Source organism: Epinephelus moara, chromosome 22 (genome assembly GCF_006386435.1).
Source record: "Epinephelus moara isolate mb chromosome 22, YSFRI_EMoa_1.0, whole genome shotgun sequence".
Classification (NCBI taxonomy): Eukaryota; Metazoa; Chordata; class Actinopteri; order Perciformes; family Serranidae; genus Epinephelus; species Epinephelus moara.
In genome coordinates this window covers 21,378,265-21,397,028 of record NC_065527.1, presented here as the reverse complement: position 1 = coordinate 21,397,028, position 18,764 = coordinate 21,378,265, and the positions used below count along the sequence as shown (strand labels likewise).

At 39.7% G+C, this 18,764-nt stretch overlaps 2 protein-coding genes across 2 annotated transcripts; both read left to right on the top strand.

Annotated features, from left to right (window-relative positions):
• The first annotated feature begins 3,391 nt into the window (after nt 1-3,391).
• rpz2 (rapunzel 2) lies at nt 3,392-7,545 on the top strand. Its single transcript, XM_050034283.1, has 2 exons — nt 3,392-3,512; nt 6,278-7,545. The coding sequence occupies exon 2, from the start codon at nt 6,331-6,333 to the stop codon at nt 7,015-7,017; it is 687 nt and encodes a 228-aa protein (XP_049890240.1). The 5' UTR covers nt 3,392-3,512; nt 6,278-6,330; the 3' UTR covers nt 7,018-7,545.
• A 2,148-nt stretch (nt 7,546-9,693) lies between these two features.
• krit1 (KRIT1 ankyrin repeat containing) lies at nt 9,694-16,505 on the top strand. Its single transcript, XM_050035290.1, has 17 exons — nt 9,694-9,893; nt 11,381-11,550; nt 11,680-11,836; nt 12,055-12,147; nt 12,244-12,373; nt 12,461-12,704; nt 12,866-12,981; nt 13,177-13,320; nt 13,427-13,583; nt 13,984-14,091; nt 14,291-14,447; nt 14,688-14,839; nt 14,937-15,103; nt 15,249-15,336; nt 15,435-15,641; nt 15,959-16,075; nt 16,172-16,505. Exons 2-17 carry the CDS (start codon nt 11,449-11,451, stop codon nt 16,259-16,261), a joined length of 2,229 nt encoding a protein of 742 aa, XP_049891247.1. The 5' UTR covers nt 9,694-9,893; nt 11,381-11,448; the 3' UTR covers nt 16,262-16,505.
• The last annotated feature ends 2,259 nt before the right edge of the window (nt 16,506-18,764 follow it).

Sequence of the window (18,764 nt, the reverse complement as noted above, 5' to 3'; positions counted from 1 at the left end):
GTAAATAATTACAGTGTGTCAGGAAAAAAAATGTATAAAGGCAAGTCCAAAGGGAATAGCCTCGGCTGCTACCATGGATGTAGGTTTTGCTTCAAGATTAGTGGAGAGACAAATCATTTTGAGCATCAAACACTTTATTGCACTCCGAAAATGTCTCCATTTATGTAAAGGACAGCATAAACTTCAGGTGACAATTTAATACAAAAATATAATGTAATATAATGCAGTACTTTTGTATTACTTTTTAAATATTCATTCTCCTATAGATCAACTTTTCTCATTTAATGTGCCCCTGCTGAGTACAAAGGATTGATTTCCTTTTTACTTTTCTGTTTTCTTTTGTTTGGGGATGTAAACTCTTTGAATGTGCATGGGGCACCAATTCATGTCAATGACACATCATTTATTTTGATTAATTTATAAACCCCTGGACTTTAATAGCTCATATGTGTTGTCGTGTTTACATAGAGAGAATGGAAAACTTGAGAATCATTCTCATCTTTTTTGAACAATGCATATTTGTTTCTTCTATATTTACATTGCATGTATGTTTCTTATTGGGCAAATAAACCTTTCTTAAAGTGTTCCCGTTCGTTAAGATGTCTTGGTGCTATTTTTCAAAACATTTTTAACAAGTTATACTTCTGAAAAGTAATGGGATGGAAATTAGATGCTTCAAGAGTGTACCACAGTGTAATTCTTCATACTACCACCAGATGGCGCCAAAATGATAAATTTTTACAACCTCTGTACTATACAAGTAGGCCTACTGTATGTATTAAACATTATATATTATAATAAAGTAGCTACATTTGGCTGTTGCAGGAAACAACTGGCAAACAAAACAGCAGAAGTTATATTGCCTAAAATGTGTCACTTGCCTGTTTCCAATAAAGAGTGGTTATAGCATGTCAGTGACTGTTCTGTTTGATTCCTGGTGTCCAAATTATTTGAAAAAGTGGGTTCATTTGTTTTTGTATGTTGTTTGGTTCAGGAGTAATGAAAATCAGGGTTAGCATGGACATCCATTCAAGATGGCTGCCAAACGAACCCGATGGGCCATGAGTTGACCTTGGCAACAAAACCAGGTCACAAAAAATGTGCTGCTCAACAATAGATCCATCAATCAGCAAATCATAGTGCAGTGCATAGTACAGTATGCCACAAAAGCTATGTTTGCACTTGTTAACTAACTGCATAATTTCAGCCACTGTATCAGTGTTGTTAAAGTTTACACTAAGAGTGATAATTATTATAAGCAGCACATGAAGACAGAATAAAACAAAAATAATTATGTTCAACTTATATATATGTCCATAAGTGACAGTTCACCCCAACATCAAAAATACATATTTTTCCTCTTACACGTAGTGCTGTTTCAGCTGTAGAGATGTCTGCCCTCTCTCCAATACAGTTCCATTATTATAGAGGGCAGACATCTCTACGGCCGACATCTCCAACACTCAGCAACTCACATCTACACAATATAGACAGATAAATATCACTACAGGTAAGGGTAAGGACATCTTGTATAAAGGTAGAGATGTGAATTCAAAATGAGTGTTTGTGTAATTACAGGACACACATACACACACTTCTTTGGTAAAACCAGCTCCTAGTACTTGTGTTGAATTTCACCATATTCCTCTCAGCTTCAGAGGTAAAGGGTAGCGGAACATTTCCTCTTGATGTTTGAATCGGTGCCATGATTCTCTATGTTTAACACCGTCAAGGCCGTGGCTACGTGTTAGGACAGAGTTCACATCTCAGGAATTGTTCTTGGGAATTTGTGGCTTTTAATGATCTGTGTGGGAGTTTAAGTGGTACTGTAACATTTACTATGACTGTAACAAAATTTAAATAAAAGTTTTTGACATATCTCCAGCAGATTCTGCCCTCTAGTGCATGTACTTCAATCATAAACTTTAAATGTTAAAAAAAAGTTTAAATGTTGACAATACGTTCATGTAAATGTTCTATTCCTGTTTTATTGAATCAGTCCTCTCATTCTCTTTTGTCAGCTGGTACGGTTTAGTTTCCCTCAAAAATAGGAATAGATTTTAGGGTATCCTCAAAGTGTGCAGCAAAATTGCAGGCACGACCTTGAATGATGAGAGAGGAAATTTTTGCCTGGGCATCAGTGCTCCACCTAGCTTCACTTAACTTGAAGCAAACCCAGCTGGCACTGGATGTCATTATGTCAGAAAGATATTGCACTCCTACATGGGACCAATGTCTCACACACACACACACACACACACACACACACACACACACACACACACACACACACACACACACACACACACACACACACACACACACAATTCTTCGGTAAAACCAGCTCCTGGTACTTGTGTTGAATTTCACAATATTCCTCTCAGCTTCAGAGGTAAAGGGTAGCGGAACATTTCCTCTTGACGTTGAATCGGTGCCATGATTCTCTATGTTTAACACCATCAAGGCCGTGGCTACGTGTTAGGACAGAGTTCACATCTCAGGAATTGTTCCTGGGAATTTGTGGCTTTTAATGATCTGTGTGGGAGTTTAAGTGGTACTATAACATTTACTGTGACTGTAACAAAACATAAATAAGGGTTTTTAACATTTCTCCACCAGAGTAATATTCTGGTGTGGAAGAGAAGATTTTTTGGGTGTGTGTGTTAGGGGAATATGAACTCATGATCTGAGATTCTGGCTATGAAAGCTGTATTTATCTGTCCACCATGTGGGTAGGAGCTTATTCTATCTTTTCACAGGATTTCTGTAGACTTTATCTGTTTTGGAACATTACATTTTTTGGCATGGCGGATGTCTGAGGCGACCACTAGCTTTCAGGCATTTTAAACGGTCAGTTCACTCAAATTAACAAAACATTAGAATTACTGCCTAGCGGTTGTATGCCTCTGCCAAGCAGTCAAATAAGTTTACATCTGTGTTTGTCCATATAATATATGTACTGAAGAATTTGAAGCAATATAATAAAAGGTATTAAGTGTATTTTCTGGCCATGTTTCAAGATTATTGTCACCAAATATATCTGCTAAAAGATGTGTTCACATGTAGTCTGGACACAAAATAATGGAATATTATTAGTTTTTCTTTATTTAAATAAAGTTTTCACAGCGTTATTAGAGATACTCTGATATAAAAGCAATCTTGTTTCCTGGTTATTAAGTGTGACAGTCTCTTTCACTTCATGTTAATGGTAATCTCTGTGGTATCTGGTGCAACATACTGGTTTGGAAGGTGTGGGGACCAGTAATAAAAACAACACAATGAAAAGAATACCCTGTCATTGTTGCAGCCTGTGGTTGGAGCCTGCAGCCGCAGTGCATCTGGAGGAACTCCCCTCAACCAATCAGCACAGGGCATGCATGAGTCACTTCCTCGTGTTTGCCACCTTATTTGGCAGGAAGGGGTTGTCCTTGTTTGACTATAGGGAGGAAAATGGTGGCAAGGAAAGACAGACGGCTTCAGTAGACAGAGGAATACCGACAGTTTTATCTCTGGTGAGTAAACATCTGTCTTCTGAGTGCTCTATAATCTGTAATCTAAAGGATGTTTGAACTGTGTGTGATATCTGAATGAGCTAGGACTGATGAAAAGAACGTGAAAGATGGTTGGTTGATTCATGTGCGTGTGTTGTTGGGAATCAGGAAATGAGAGAAACAGGCTCAAAAACAAACAAAGCAACATCCCAAGTTAAAGTTAAAGGTGCCAAATAGCCACTGGAGTTATCTGAAGTGATAAAGATGACACTTTGAAGGTCACGACATGTAACCATTTGCTTATTTTCTTATTTTTTCTTGTGTAACTATGAAGACACACCCACTGCTATTTTTCCTGCAGGACAACATTGAGAGGGATGATTAATGTCACAACTATGAGAAAGATGCTCACAGATTGATTTGGTCTGTGGTCTCAGAAACTAGTTAAAGATTTCTAGGATGTAATAATGCACCCTTATAACAAACAATAAGTTTTAAAATAATTACCCAAAACACAGTCATTCTTTTAAGCGAACTCTGAATTCCTACATTGTAGAGAAACAAAAACAAATTTCCTTTTTATCTGCAACAACTTCTTTTTTTAACTGAAATTTTATTGCTTTTTTTAACAATTTGTTTTCACAAAAATAACATACAAACACAAAACAAAACTGGAGTGTCACTGAAGTAAATTACAAATATATAGGGCATTACAGTACTCATCCTAGTGATCACCTGAAACACGTTTGCCATGCTCATAAAGAGATTTAGATGGTGTCTCTTTTTGGAATCTCAGTAAATGAGTGAGTCTTTCCATGTCATATATATCCTCAACAATGTTTTTTAAGTCACTTAAAGAAGGAGGAACCTCTCTGTGCCATTTCCTGGTAATTTGCAACAACTTCTTCAATAATTAATAGACAAAAAAATGACGAGGCAACTATTTTTATGATATGTTAATTTCTTATGTCATCTTTTTTAAAGCTAAAATGCCAAAAATCAGCTGGTTTCAAGTGTCTCAAGTGTGCACATTACTGGTTTTCTTTGCTCGCTATGCTATTAAAGTAAATACTTAAGGGTTTTAGACTGCTGTTTGAACAAAATAAGCTACTTTAATATGTTAAGTTATGACAATCTTCATCACTTTTTTTCTTCTTTTTTTGACATTTTATAGTCTAAAGAATTGATAAAATCATCAGCTTCATTACTTCCTGCCCTAGTTTCCTTCTCTGCTCACATGTTGAGCTCTGTTTATCACTGCAGACAACACAAGCCCTCATCGTGACCTGTTGCCAGTAACATTACACTGTAAGATGACACCTTCTACAATATGGCGTTCGTGCAGCAGCTGGTGACATGTGTGTTGTAGCACCAGCAAACTGAGAGTCAGCCATGAGCTTAATTTTGGGTAATGCAAGAGGAGGAAACGTTTGGGATCCTCTGTGACCAATCCTTTGGGTAAAGCTCTTAGATTGTGGTCAGAAGCTGAAGCTACCATGCAGAGTACAGATTTATATTAAAAGATATGACAATAGATTTTAGGAAGAATCCTACGGTCATCTCTGCTGTGGTGATAAATGATTTAACTTTTGAGCAGCGGCAGTAGAAATATCTTGGCACTGAAGCTGATGACAAGCCAACCTTTGAGCTTCATGTGGATGCTGTGTGTAGAAAAGCCCTCCAGTGCATGTACTTTAATCATAAACTTCTAAGTTTAAATGTTGACAATACGTTCATGTAAATGTTCTATTCCCGTTTTATTGAATCAGTCCTCTCATTCTCTTCTGTCAGCTGGTATGGTTTAGTTTCCCTCAAAAATAGGAATATCTTTTAGGGTATCCTCAAAGTGTGCAGCAAAATTGCAGGCACGACCTTGAATGATGAGAGAGGAAATTTTTGCCTGGGCATCAGTGCTCCACCTAGCTTCACTTAGCTTGAAGCAAACCCAGCAGGCACTGGATGTCAACATGTCAGAAAGACGTTGCACTCCTACATGGGACCAATGTCAAATTTTGGTTGGAATGAAAATCAAGTTGACGATAATTTACATGTCTGACAATACTATAATTTCCCGTTGTGTGGATGTTACTATTATTACATTTTCCTATGTCAAATTAATGTTGGCATTAGATGTTGTCTTGACTTTGAACTTCCGACATCATAACCTAAAGTCAACCAAATATTAACGTCTAATGATAGTGGCAACCAGCTGGGAATACATAGTCAACATGACCCTACTGTGTAACAGTGGTACACCACAGACATAATAAAACATGCAACATCACTAAAAATAGAGGATGTAACAAGTATTGCACATGCCTCGAGAAAGACAGAAATACACAAGCATTGTAAAAATGGAAAGAGAGTCATAAAAACAATAAAACCATAATACTTAATCCATAAAACAAAGAGCAAAGTGCCTATGTGCTGCCCAAATGCATGAGCAAGGATTAACTAGCTTCCTTCTTCATCTGCTCAAGGTTAGGACCTTGAAGAGGGCCAAGTCAATTCTAGCTGACCCTAGCCGGCCCCTGTCAAAGGAGTTCATCTGGGTGCAGATACAATCTGCCCAGATGCAGTACCAATAGACTGCTGCCAATGACATTACAAATCTTTCAATGTGATGTTTATATTGTGTTGTATTTGAATTTAATGCACCGTATTTATTGTTTCTTCTGTTGGTTTTACTACTGGCTGCGCAACAAATTGCCGCTCTAGGATGATAAAGATATCCTTGAGATATATTAAATATATTTTAAAATATGTTTTTTTTGTGTGTCCCCCAGCCTCCAGACTCGCTTTGTGTGGATCTTACCGTGGCAGAATAAAAGCAGCAGTGATGGCTGATGCAGAAAAGATCAAGAAAACTGCAGCCAAAGTGCTGTGTTGCGTGGAGAAGGTTTCCTCTTTCGCCTCTTCCATCGACCCCATCTTTGGGATCGTCTCCTCCCTGGTTGGGGTGGCTCGCAAGGGTCTGATCAAGGAGGAGGGCCACGCTCTAGACAAGGACTTCCAGCAGCTCCACACCAAACTGCAGAGCATCTCTGAGAAGAACCATCAATGCCTGAGGAAGATCCACATCGACGAGGTGAACGAAACCTACGGCAAGTACGAGGAGTACATTAAGCACCAGTACACTGCCTTCAACAACATGGTGGCGGAGGTGAAGAAAGATCCAGACAACACTAAGCGCCACATGGAGAAATTTGAGAAGACTTATGAGAGAGACAAAAGTGACATGAGCCTGGATATATACTACCGCGGTGTGATGGGCACCAACTTGCTGTTTGGGAGACCCCTGCTGAAGGTGTACCTGGACAACTGCGACGGCAACCGTGAGATCATGGAGCGCCGCTGTTCACACATCACCCACCTGTTCCACATGGGCCTCATTGCCCTCATGGCCTACACAGCTGTGACAGAGGACGACGAAGACGAGGTGCGGGAGAAGTGGGCCAAGAGGGTGGCGGACATCCAGCAGAAGATGCAAGAGATTCTCAGTCAGTGCAAGGACAACTCGTCCTGAACATGGACCAGCAGAGAGGGGACGACGCCGGGAACAATATGATCTCTCAGCTGTGGACCAATAAAAAAAGACAAAATATGTAATAATATATATCCAAATAAAACCAAAGCCATGCTTTCTCATGTGCACTAGAGCTGCACCTGATGTTATTATTGCGGCATTTTAGTTAATGTATCGAAATTGTATGTTAATTTTTGTTTCAAAGAGACCACTATATGTTTCAGTTGCTCTGTTACATGCCAATATGCTGAAGTTTTATACAATCTCTTCAATTAAAATGTACATATTAGTCGATAAAGTTGTATATTTGTGAAATCCATTTCATCCACACTGAAACCTCATGTTGTACTAGTTGGTAAAATTTGTGGGGCATAGCTCTAACTTCAAAATGGATTAAAAAACACACACAAACATACACAAACCCCCTTCTTCTAGAAAAAAAACAACAACGCTCTTAATACTTCTGTTGACCCTACATGGAAAAGATTTTAAGATACCAGTTAAAACAATAAACTTGAACTCATAAAACATGTTATCAAACTATTTGATTCCATTCCTTCCTTTCATTGTAGAATATTAGGCAGGTAGAATGATGCCTGCCAACAGGAGATACAGTAAATGATGTCTTTGCAGTGTCTGAAAATATGAAAAAAAAACTCCCATTATGGCTAAATGCAGCCAGCAGCCAATTAGTTTAGCTTAGCTTAGCATAAAGACTATAACATGAGAAAACGGGTAACTAGGGGCCCGTTGTTCGAAAATAGCATTAAGCAATCCAGGATAAGTGGAAAAGCGAGGCTGGACAAAGTCTCACACGTCCATCTTGGCTTAATTGGTTGTTCGAATGCCAAGCCAGGCTGAGGAGGAGCGGCTATGTCAAGCCAGGTGTAATTTATTCAGGTAAGTGAGCGTCCACAGCTGTCTTAAATAGACCGCATGGGTCGATCACAGTTTCAGTGATGCACCAATGGAGAGGGCATGTGCAGCTTGCTTCTCGCATAGTGAGCAGCGTGTCATTATGGAGACTTATGAGGAGGTTAAACCAGGGGCGTTTTTAGGATTTGGAAAGATCAGGGGCTAAGGACAGAACATCAGGGGCTGGGTTGTGTGTGCGCGCGCTATTGCCAGCGTGAACATTTTTACCTGGTTTGATGTATGCGTGCACGCTGAAATTGATTTGTTTGTCTCTTTAAGCCATGTTTAATGTGTGTTTTGAATCAACTAATCTTTAAAGCACTCCACAGAAACATCTGTTGCCGACTAGTGTTTTGGAGGTGTCACTGCAGAGTGACACAGAGACACCAGCACAAGTATAAATGCTCACATCGGAGTAGGCGACATGTGTAGGCTAAGGCGTAGGTTCTGCCGCACAAGTATAAATCCTGCTTAAGAGGACATCACATTTTGGGTTTACTGCACCTTATACTTCATTCTGCTTAACTTAGACCTGTTGTCCTCATTCATGGACACTTTTCTATGCTATATAGTGGTAGTAAGACCCCAATACACTAATCTATGTAAAAACAAAATGGCAGCCATCAGAATTGTAGCTTGTCGCAAGCTACAACCTGATCACATTTTTACGATGAAACTTGTTTACTTACAATTAATAGTTTGTAGTTTCATATGCCAATTTACCAATTTTAGCAACAGTAACAAGCTAAGACATTGTTAATTAGGAAGTACTCCTTTGAAGGCATTGGGATTTTATCATTGGCTCATTTGAAGACACTGGGACTTTATTATCGTTTTGTTTGTGGACATTGGGACTTTATTATTGTTGACCATGTTTAGGTTTTTTTAATGCTTAATAGGTCCTACTAATCCAAACTAACAGCTCGGAGAAATTAAAAATACATACCAAACAAACATTTGGGTCTCAGGAGGGTAATGCAGTACAAAGTTCTGTTTCTATTACTTTAAATACTTTATCTTTGTGTCAATAACATTTTATCTTGCATATTTACTTGTATTTCTACTAAAATGTCAACCTTTCATGTATTAAAAAAATATTTAAAAAATCATCCTTGCTAATTTCAGCAGCTATTTTCAACACATATAGATGGTTGATGACTTATTTGAAATTTGAATCCTTTATAAACTATAATACCCAAGGCCTGCCACATCGGTTCACAAAGTCTAGCACCGGGTAACTGTTTTGGCTAGCAGCTGGTTAGCTTAGATTAGCAGCTAAACTTAAGCTAACCGGCTGCTAACTGTAACAGTTACAGTTTTAAAATCCTTTAAATTAATAAATAATAACAATGATAAATACTAAGCTGTTTTGTAAAATGTATTTTAGACAGATGGATATAATTCCAGGGACTTTTTTGGTAAGAGTGATTTATTTTTCCTTTTTATTGACACCACTCTGTCTTTTAAATATAAAGCTAACTAGCTGCTAGCTGTAACAGTTAGCTTCATGTTCAAATGACAGGGTGGAGCAATTAAGAGGTAAAATAAATCACTCTCACTAATAATGTCCCTGTGATTATATCCATATTTCTAAAATACATTTTATATAGTAACTTAGTATTTGTCATCATTATCAGTATTATCAATCCTTGTTTTATAGGAATATAAGCAGTATTTTGAGACAGTTTTGCCGCACTGAGTCCCCCTCACCGCCAGAGTTCTCTGTTGTCCGACCGGAGCTGCTGTCATGAAACGTAACACGATTCCTCTGTTTGTCTCTGCAGCCCTGCCCCAAGTTACAGGCCTACCACTAAACATTACCTCAACCCAAATATCTGCCGTGGAAGTTTACCTGGGGCAGTATGCCGTCTGCGGACTATTAAATTTAACAAGCTGAAACTCCCCGCGAGCTGAGCGAGGCTGTGTTTGGTCTGTTTGAGGAAAAAGTCACGTCGCTTTCGGTAAGTTTCAACAGCCAGCGAGCGGAAAAGCGGTGATGATGAGTGTAGCATCCCGGCTACAGCTGCTGATACAGTCCAAAAAGTTGATTCTGTTTGTTGTGGTCGGGAATATGTGTCAAGATTGGTTTGATCTGACAGCACGAAGTGTAGTCTTAAATACAGCGCATAATTCACTTTGTGTAATAACTGTTCAAAGACAACAGACTTTGGTTTCCGGGGCGTGACCCCCTCTGAACTCAACAAGTTGATTTTGAGCAGCTACTATTGTTGCTTGATTGTTACTATAAGTAATTGGAGAGTGGGTTAACCTGAAGTCTGCACTGCATTGCAGATAACTACGAAATCTATTGCCATAATATAGTTATAACACGCTGATAAGGCATGGTACAAGCTGCTGTAAGCTTCCATGATATGTCTTATAACCACAGTCATAAGGCAACACAGGTGCATTTACTATCATATATCACAGTTGGTAGGGTTTTGTTTAAAAAGTAATAAAACTTGTAATGAATTACAATCATATGCACCTCAAACACCGTCTGCTATGGTTCTTAAAAGATGCATTACAATCAAGTGGTGCAATTTTCACAAGTGAACTGACATTTTAGGGCAGAGGTGTGAAACTCATTTTAGTTCAGGGGCCACATACAGCCCAGTTTGATCTACAGTGGGTCGGACCAGTAAAACCATTACATAATAATCTATAATAACAACCCCTTCAGATTTTACCCTTTTTTTGTGTAAAGGAATTTATTCTGAAAACATTCATCCACTTACAAAAACAAATGATGAACACCCGCCAGCCATCTTATTTTATGATAGAAGTCTGATACAGAGTCTTTTGTACTGAAGCTGCTGGTTAATAATATTTTGCACAATGTTCAATATCTTTAAATCTATTTATTGTTATTTCAGAGAGCTGTATGCTGGTCAGGTTAGAGAGGCCTCTGAGGCAGCATTTTACATGAAGTATCCGCTCACTGGTTAAACCTGACACCTTTTAGCTGTCACAGGTGCATCAATATCAGGTGTGCATAGTCATCCAGTGGGCCGAATTGGACCCTTTGGTAGGCCGGTTCTGGCCCCTGGGCCATATGTTTGACATCCCTGCTCTAGGGTCAATGATAAATTACTTGTTCGGCCAACACTCTGTCCTAGTTTAGAGAAGCACATCCTCACATCTGAGAAGATGATATTAGAGAATGTCTGACATTATTGCTTGAAATACGACATAAACGATAAATCAACTCTCACAATAGATGCAGTTAGATTTTGTATTGGAAAACTAATTGATTATATGTGATATGTTATATAAAGCATCAAAAAACCTTCTTGAAATATCAGCACCTTTTTGAGTAGGGTTATTGTGAGTTTGTCAGAAATGCCAGGCTTTAACCTCGAGCTGGATCTGGTCTTATCAACATAAAATTGTTATTAATCTTAACAGTCATGATAACATTTGCTCCCCCTGTGATCTTCTGTTTCAGGGATGCCTCTCCACAGCATTTGGCCCTTGTGTAGACGGTTTTGTCAGGACTGAGAAAGAGTCAGCAGTATGGGCAACGAGGACAGCCTCGAGGATGTGTTTGTTGCTGTCATTCGCCCAAAGAGTCAAGTCAGCCTGAGTTCAAAGGAGTACAGAGCCAAAGCCTATGAGGTAAATGTGCTGAGTCTGACAGCAGAGCGTCTTCCCGGCATCTAGACAGGCATTCAGCCAGCCAGTTCCCTACCTTTTCAGTCCTGTATTTCTAACCTAGTTCCTATGTTTCTTCTGGTCCCTGTAAAGATCCTGCTGATTGAAGTGCCTTTGGAGGGAAAGGAGAAGAAGAGAAAGAAAGTCCTCTTGGCGACAAAGATCCAAGCATCAGGAGACAAATCCAAATCCATATTGGATTATGTCGACGAGACAATCAGACCGATATCCAACAACCAAGGCTTCATAGGTGAGCGTGGGACATTTGTGACATTTGCACTCATGAATATCTATAATTTAAGACATGCATACAGTATCACCCCTCCTGACCATTTAAAACAGTGTCTCCAAGCCTTTTGCCTTTTATCTCTTTAAAGTAAAGAATATTCTTCCTCACAGACTGCACATGTGTTTGAGTTGACCGCTTAGATTGGGAACCAGAGATCTAAAAACAGTTTTGGGTTTCAGGAAAGCGTGTGGTGCACATGAAGAAATTCCCTCTAGATGGAGACAATGAAGGAAAAGAGGCCTCACTTTTTGTTGTGCCAGTCAGTGTTAAAGGTGAGCAAGAAACAAAGAATCTGTCTCTCTAAATCAGTGCCTCAGATATTGTAAAAAATAGTCATATACTATGTAATAATACATCCCCCTGAACAGATAACAGCAAGCCTGTCTATATTGCCGGGAGCCCGAGCTTCTACTGCTTCCAGGACATCATGCGGGTGTGCAGCGAGACTAGCACCCACTTCTGCTCCATCACCTCCAAGATGCTTCTGGCTTTAGACAAGTAAGAATAAATTTAAAAACATGATCTTCTTGGATGAGGCTTTGTGGAAACCAAGCTTAAACTGTATCTTGTCTTTGACCTCCGTAGATGGTTAGCAGAGCAGCACACAGTGCCTCACGCCATCCCCGCTCTGTTCAGACCAGCACCCGTTGAGCGGGTGAAAACCAATGTCAGCAACCCGGCTTACAGCAGTGAAGGCAAACTGAGTGAGGAGGGGCTGCACATGGGCTACACTGCTCTGGAGATCAAGAGCAAGATGATGTCCCTGGAGAAGGCAGACATGTGCATTCTCAACCCGCTCTACGGCTCTGATCTGCAGTACACCAACAGGGTGAGTTAACTTTGAAGATACTTCATAGTAAATGGATGGGGAGTAGGCATTTTTGTCCATTGTTAGGAAGTATTTCAAACTTGGAAAATGTGGTTCTATTTGCACTGCGACCTAAATCGCCCTCCATTTGTCTTCCCTGCCCATTGGGCCAATGTCTGCAGGTGGACAAAGTAATTATCAACCCATACTTTGGGCTCGGAGCACCTGACTACTCCAAGATCCAGATCCCCAAGAGGGAGAAGTGGCAACACGGTCCTAACTGTGTGGCAGAAGACAAGTAGGAGTTATTCTTACATGAACCACTTATAACTGCTGTCATCTCCACCTGTCAACCTCTGCACCTCTTTGTGTCTCATTTCTTTGTGTCACAGGTTTGATTATGACTGTTGACTTCCTTTTTCTTCCCACCTTTCATAAGGCAGTCTTTAAAAAAGAAACGCCTTTAAAAGATTATTAACAAAATTCTCTGCAGGGAGCGCCAGTGGGTGGAGGACTTCCCCCTCCACCGCAGTGCCTGTGAAGGAGACACGGAGCTGCTGTCTAAGCTTCTGGACAGCGGCTTCTCAGTCAAGCAGCTGGACAGCGACCACTGGGCTCCCATTCACTATGCTTGCTGGTGAGTCTGATGCTCACCTCATGTATCTAAAAGCTCTTATGTTCTTGGATTTTTGTTTGCGTTTTTAATATTGGACTGTGGTTAAGTTTTCTTTGGTTCCATCTAGGCACGGTAAAGTGGAGGCGACTAAGCTGTTACTGGAGAAAGGTAACTGTAATCCAAACTTGCTGAATGGTCAGCTCAGCTCCCCGTTGCACTTTGCAGCCAGAGGAGGCCACGCAGAGATAGTGCAACTCCTGCTGCAGCACCCTGAGATAGACCGGGTAAGAAACGTGATGTTGGTGTTGTCTTAACACTTGACTGTCTTCCTCTTTTTTTCCTAAAGCTGCAATGGATGATTTAATGGCCATTATAATTTTGATATCATGATGTATGTATATGTATATAATGTATATACTTTTCAATTTGATTTGTAACATCAGTAAAGTGTTATATCTTAACGTTATATCTATTGTTTGACAAATTGAATATTTGATGTTCATTACAATGGATATATTGTAATACTGACTGATTATATTGTAAATTTGACATATATAGTAATTGCTTTTTTCTTCTTTATGATAAAGCTTTTATGTATTATGATGCACTTTATCACATCTAACAATACAGTTGTAGAGGAAGACGATAACCAATAAATAGCGATACTGACTTTGCCACCAACAGCACATTGAAGACCAGCAGAAGAAATCACCTCTGCAGGTGTGTGAGGAGAACAAACAGAACGAATGGGAGGAGGCGGTGAAGCTTCTGCAGCAAGCCAGCAGCAAACCTGTAAGTATTTATATTGCAAACAGGAAGATCAAGTTTGTTATGAATGTATCTAAACATGATCAGCAGTTCAGTCTGCTGGTCGCAAGATGGTGCTAATGTCTCAAGCATGATCTGAGGTGCCCAGCAGATTTTATTTTTTAATTACAAAGGACTGAGCTCATTTATTTAGTTTTGCTTATGGCATGTTTGTGTTCTAAAGTATGAGAAGGTGCGTATCTACCGCATGGACGGCTCTTATCGCTCTGTGGAGCTGAAGCACGGCAACAACACAACAGTGCAGCAGATCATGGAGGGCATGCGTCTTTCACAGGACACCCAGCAGTACTTCACCATCTGGATGTGCTCCGAGAACCTCCGTGAGTTCACTCATATGACACGTGCTAAAATCACTCTAAAATCATCATCATCCTGTGGCTGCAAAACCAATTGTGGCCAAACAAATATCAGAAAAGTTTAATCAAATGTTGTGTGTTGCTTTTTTGTTTTTGCAACAAAATCTTTTCAAAAATTCATATCTTTCAACCTCAGAATTTCTCATCACGTAGACAATGAAACTGTAAGACTGCAGTAACATCGGTGTGCATTTTGTGTGTCAGACCTGCAGCTGAAGCCTTACCACAAGCCGCTGCAGCACCTGCGGATCTGGACAGAGATTGTGACGGACCTGACGGTGCTGGACCCTCAAAGGGAAACGCCTCAGCTCTTCCTGCGCAGGGACGTCCGGCTGCCTCTTGAAATCGAGAAGAAGGTAGTTCACTTATACAAAAGAAGCTGCTTATTTATAGCCTGCATGTGAAATGTGGTAAGAGCGATTCCTCACTCTGCTTCTTACCGTTTTGTCCCAGGTGGAGGATCCTCTGGCCATCCTCATTCTGTTTGACGAGGCCCGTCACTGCCTCCTGAAGGGCTTCTTTCCTGCCCCAGACAGCAAGCTAATCACACTGGCCAGCCTCCTCCTGCAGATCATCTACGGCAGCTATGAGAGCAAGAAGCACAAGCAAGGATTCCTCAAGTAAAACTCTGTCTCACATCATATTTATGCTTAAATACATATTGCATTGGACTTTTGTATGTGATATGTCATGCTCAAGTGAATGTTTGAGGTGGTGTGTGTGTTTCGAAAAAAGCTGCATTTCTCTGTGTTTTCTTTTCAATAGTGAGGAAAACCTGAAATCAATTGTGCCGATATCCAAAGTGAAGAGCAAAGCGTACCACTGGACCAACAGGATTCTGCATGAATACAAAGTACGCTCAAGGTTTTCATTGTAGAAAAACCCCTATCAGTCATCAAATAAAATCCCATGCTGGCTTGATTGACAGGCTTTTCCCTCCCTCTCTGACAGGCCTTGAGCACCAGTGAGGGGGTGAGTAAAGAGATGCACCACCTGCAGCGACTCTTCCTGCAGAACTGCTGGGACATCCCGACCTACGGCGCCGCCTTCTTCACAGGGCAGGTCTACACAAAGGCCAGTGCCAGCAACCACAAAGTCATCCGCGTCTACGTCGGGGTCAACACAAAGGGGCTGCACCTCATGAATATGGAGACCAAGGTATCGCCATCTTTTATTCCCTGTGTTAAAGTTCAGCTATACACCAAATGTTCCAAATGTTTATCTGCAGTTTTGCTGCACAAGCTGCTTGGACAGTTGTAATAGATGCTTTTGTAGGAAGTGAAAACAGTATATCCCATTCTCCACTTAATCCTAGATACACTGATGGATTAATCAATAAAAACTCATCATTTTTAATAATTATGTAAATAGGATTTTCTTCATTGTTTTAATCAAGCATTTGTTGTAATGTATCTCTTTTGTGCATGCTTCTTATAACCTCCGTATAATAATTTAATAAACCTCTGCACCTGCAGGTCCTTCTCATCAGTTTAGAGTATGGCACATTCATGTGGCAGCTTGGACACGCTGATCAGTACTTCCAGATACACAGTGGTGACAATAAAATGAACTTCATTGTGCACACAAAACAGGTAACTGATCCAGGACCTTTCCTACACTATTTAAATGGTTCACATGTTTAAAGTTATGTTAAAACATAAACACTTATATTTTTTATTTCCTTACAGGCTGGCCTTATTGTGAAGCTTTTGATGAAGCTGAGTGGACAGATGACACCAAATGATAAAACTGTAACGGACAAATACGCCTACGGCTGAAAAACTGTTGAGGAAACCACAGCTGCCATAAATCCCTGTGCAGGTTCTCTGACTAATTCTCATTTGACTGCAATAATCCTGGATGAAGAGCAAAGTCTCCACAAACACCTCATTTTGTATATTATGCATACCGATCGATACCTTTCACCACTCCACATTCTGATGAGTCATATATTTTGAGTGCATGTAAATATGTTTATTTAATGTTTTGTTTTTAATAAATTGACTGATGCATAATTGAGGATGTATTATGAGTTTGTGTTGAAAAGCCTGAACCACATTATGTTTAATTAACACAATGAATAGAAAATGTTATTTTAGAGTGATTCATCTTATGGAATATCAGGCTGTTTGGAAAATTCTAACATGACCTGTAAACTAACAAACAGCTGTAAACCAAGGGAAGTGAAATAATAAGTAATCACTTTCAGAAAATCACTTTTAAGGTGATATAGAGCAGAGGTTCTCGACCTTTTTTCAACCAAGGACCCTTTACAAGATAGAGTATCTAAATGGGACCTCTGTGTCTGTCTTAGTTGTAAAATACGGCGAGAAATGTATAAATTTTTTTTTACCCCATCTCAGCAGAGGAAATCCAGCAGGTATCACTGTACCTAAACAAAATATCAAAAAGAAAAGGAATCAAGAGAAGGGCTAATTTCAGGACACACATCTCAATTGATGTGTAAATTGAAATGAAGTAATCATTCTTGGAGCATACATAGGCTAAATAAAACATGGATTCTGATCATTTTTAATATACATTTTGTTAGAGCGTAATCTTTGACAATCATTGATTAAAATGATATAACCATGAAAGAAACTGGTTGATGTTAGAAATAGGTGAGTACTTTGTCTTTTAATGTTATGGAAAAAAGCTAATGTTTCAGTACTAAACAAGATACTATAGAAATACTACATTAATAAAAAGCAATATTGGGCATATACTTTGTGTAGTGGCTTACATAATAATATAGAAAATAATTCTTATGTTGTGTGGCCTGAAAGCATCACTTTCATTATGCAATAGAGTGCCGAAGTCACGCCCCTTCCAGTGAAGCTCATGGGACCTTAGATCGGAAAAAATATGAATGGCAGTGAATGGGGAGAGCAATATTATGTTATATATAATATTTTGTTCCCGTTTGAGTTGCGACATGAAATCCAAATATGTCGTTAATGAATTTAAAACATAAATTTTAAGGTCAAGAAAGTCATACTTTGTGGTAAAACTGCTGAGATACAACCTTTTTAATTAGAAAGACTCAAGAGTACACAGGAGGAGGTCGTGTATGTGACGTCATAGCTTTCGCTCGCTTCCTGCAGCTTGGCCTCCCCGCTGAAATTCCACTGTTTAATGATTAATCGATTTATGATTGAAGATGTCTGTGTGTTTTGTGCCAGGTTGCAGTCACTCCAAGCTGCAGGAAGCCAGCGAAAGCTATGACGTCACATACGCGACCGCCTCCTGTGTAGTTTTTCTAATTACGTTTTTTTCAAAAGCTTATATCTCAACAGTTCTACCACAAAGTATGACTTTCTTGACCTTAAAATTTATGTTTTAAATTCATTAACATATTTGGATTTCATGTCACAACTCAAACGGGACCAAAAGATAATATTTCTCTCCTCATTCACTGACATTCATATTTTTTCCGATCTAAGGTCCCATGAGCTTCACTGGAAGGGGCGTGACTTTGGCACTCTATACTTTCTCTCACCTGGCACAATCCTGGAAAAAAACAGTTGGTGGGCTAGCGCACTAACGCTAGCATGCAAATTTTAGCATGCTAATGCTAGCGCACTACAGCTAGGCCACTAACTGCAGCCAGAAACAAACATCTATGGCTCACTGTCCCTTTGACAATCCAAACAAATAACACATTTTCTTGTAGTGGCCTTTCTAAAGGGATTAGTACTAAGCAGGTAGCACCCTAGCTGGCTAACTGTTAGCTCACCTTTGTTAAGCTAATGTCAGCATATATCCATGGTGACGAAATACTAACAATTAATCTTGAAAGCACATATGTATTTTAATGTCTGTAGTGGCAGACTAGCGTAAACTAAAGTAAAACTTTCAGGTTGGGTCTCGTCTTGTAATTTTCGCCTTTCTGCACAGCGGTTATATATTTTGCAGGACACTTGCAGCAGGGCTCTCTTTGATGATATCACAAACATTGTTTGGCTGAGGCAGCTGTCCCAGAGCTATCATACAAAATGTTGTTCTCAGGACAAGAACCACGTGGCAAAATCAGGACATGCCTGTGCTATACCTGTGAAATGTCACTCAACTACAAAAAGGAGCAAAACTACCACAAATCGACACAAACAACCAGAAAGGACACTTAAGTACCTAGAAGACAAACTAAATTACTCCAAAGAGACACCAAACTACAGCACGGACACAAAAAACACAAAAGATGCACTACAACCACAAAGTGATGCAAAACAACAAGGAAAAGGAGGCTAAACTAGTTGGTGCAAGTGTTTTGCTCCTATGTAG

Coding starts and splice junctions, on each gene's coding strand:
- krit1 (XM_050035290.1), top strand. CDS start 11,449: ATGGGCAACGAGGACAGCCTCGAGGATGTGTTTGTTGCTGTCATTCGC. Junction 11,551..11,679: donor ACAGAGCCAAAGCCTATGAG/GTAAATGTGCTG, acceptor GTCCCTGTAAAG/ATCCTGCTGATTGAAGTGCC. Junction 11,837..12,054: donor CAACAACCAAGGCTTCATAG/GTGAGCGTGGGA, acceptor TTTGGGTTTCAG/GAAAGCGTGTGGTGCACATG.
- rpz2 (XM_050034283.1), top strand. CDS start 6,331: ATGGCTGATGCAGAAAAGATCAAGAAAACTGCAGCCAAAGTGCTGTGT.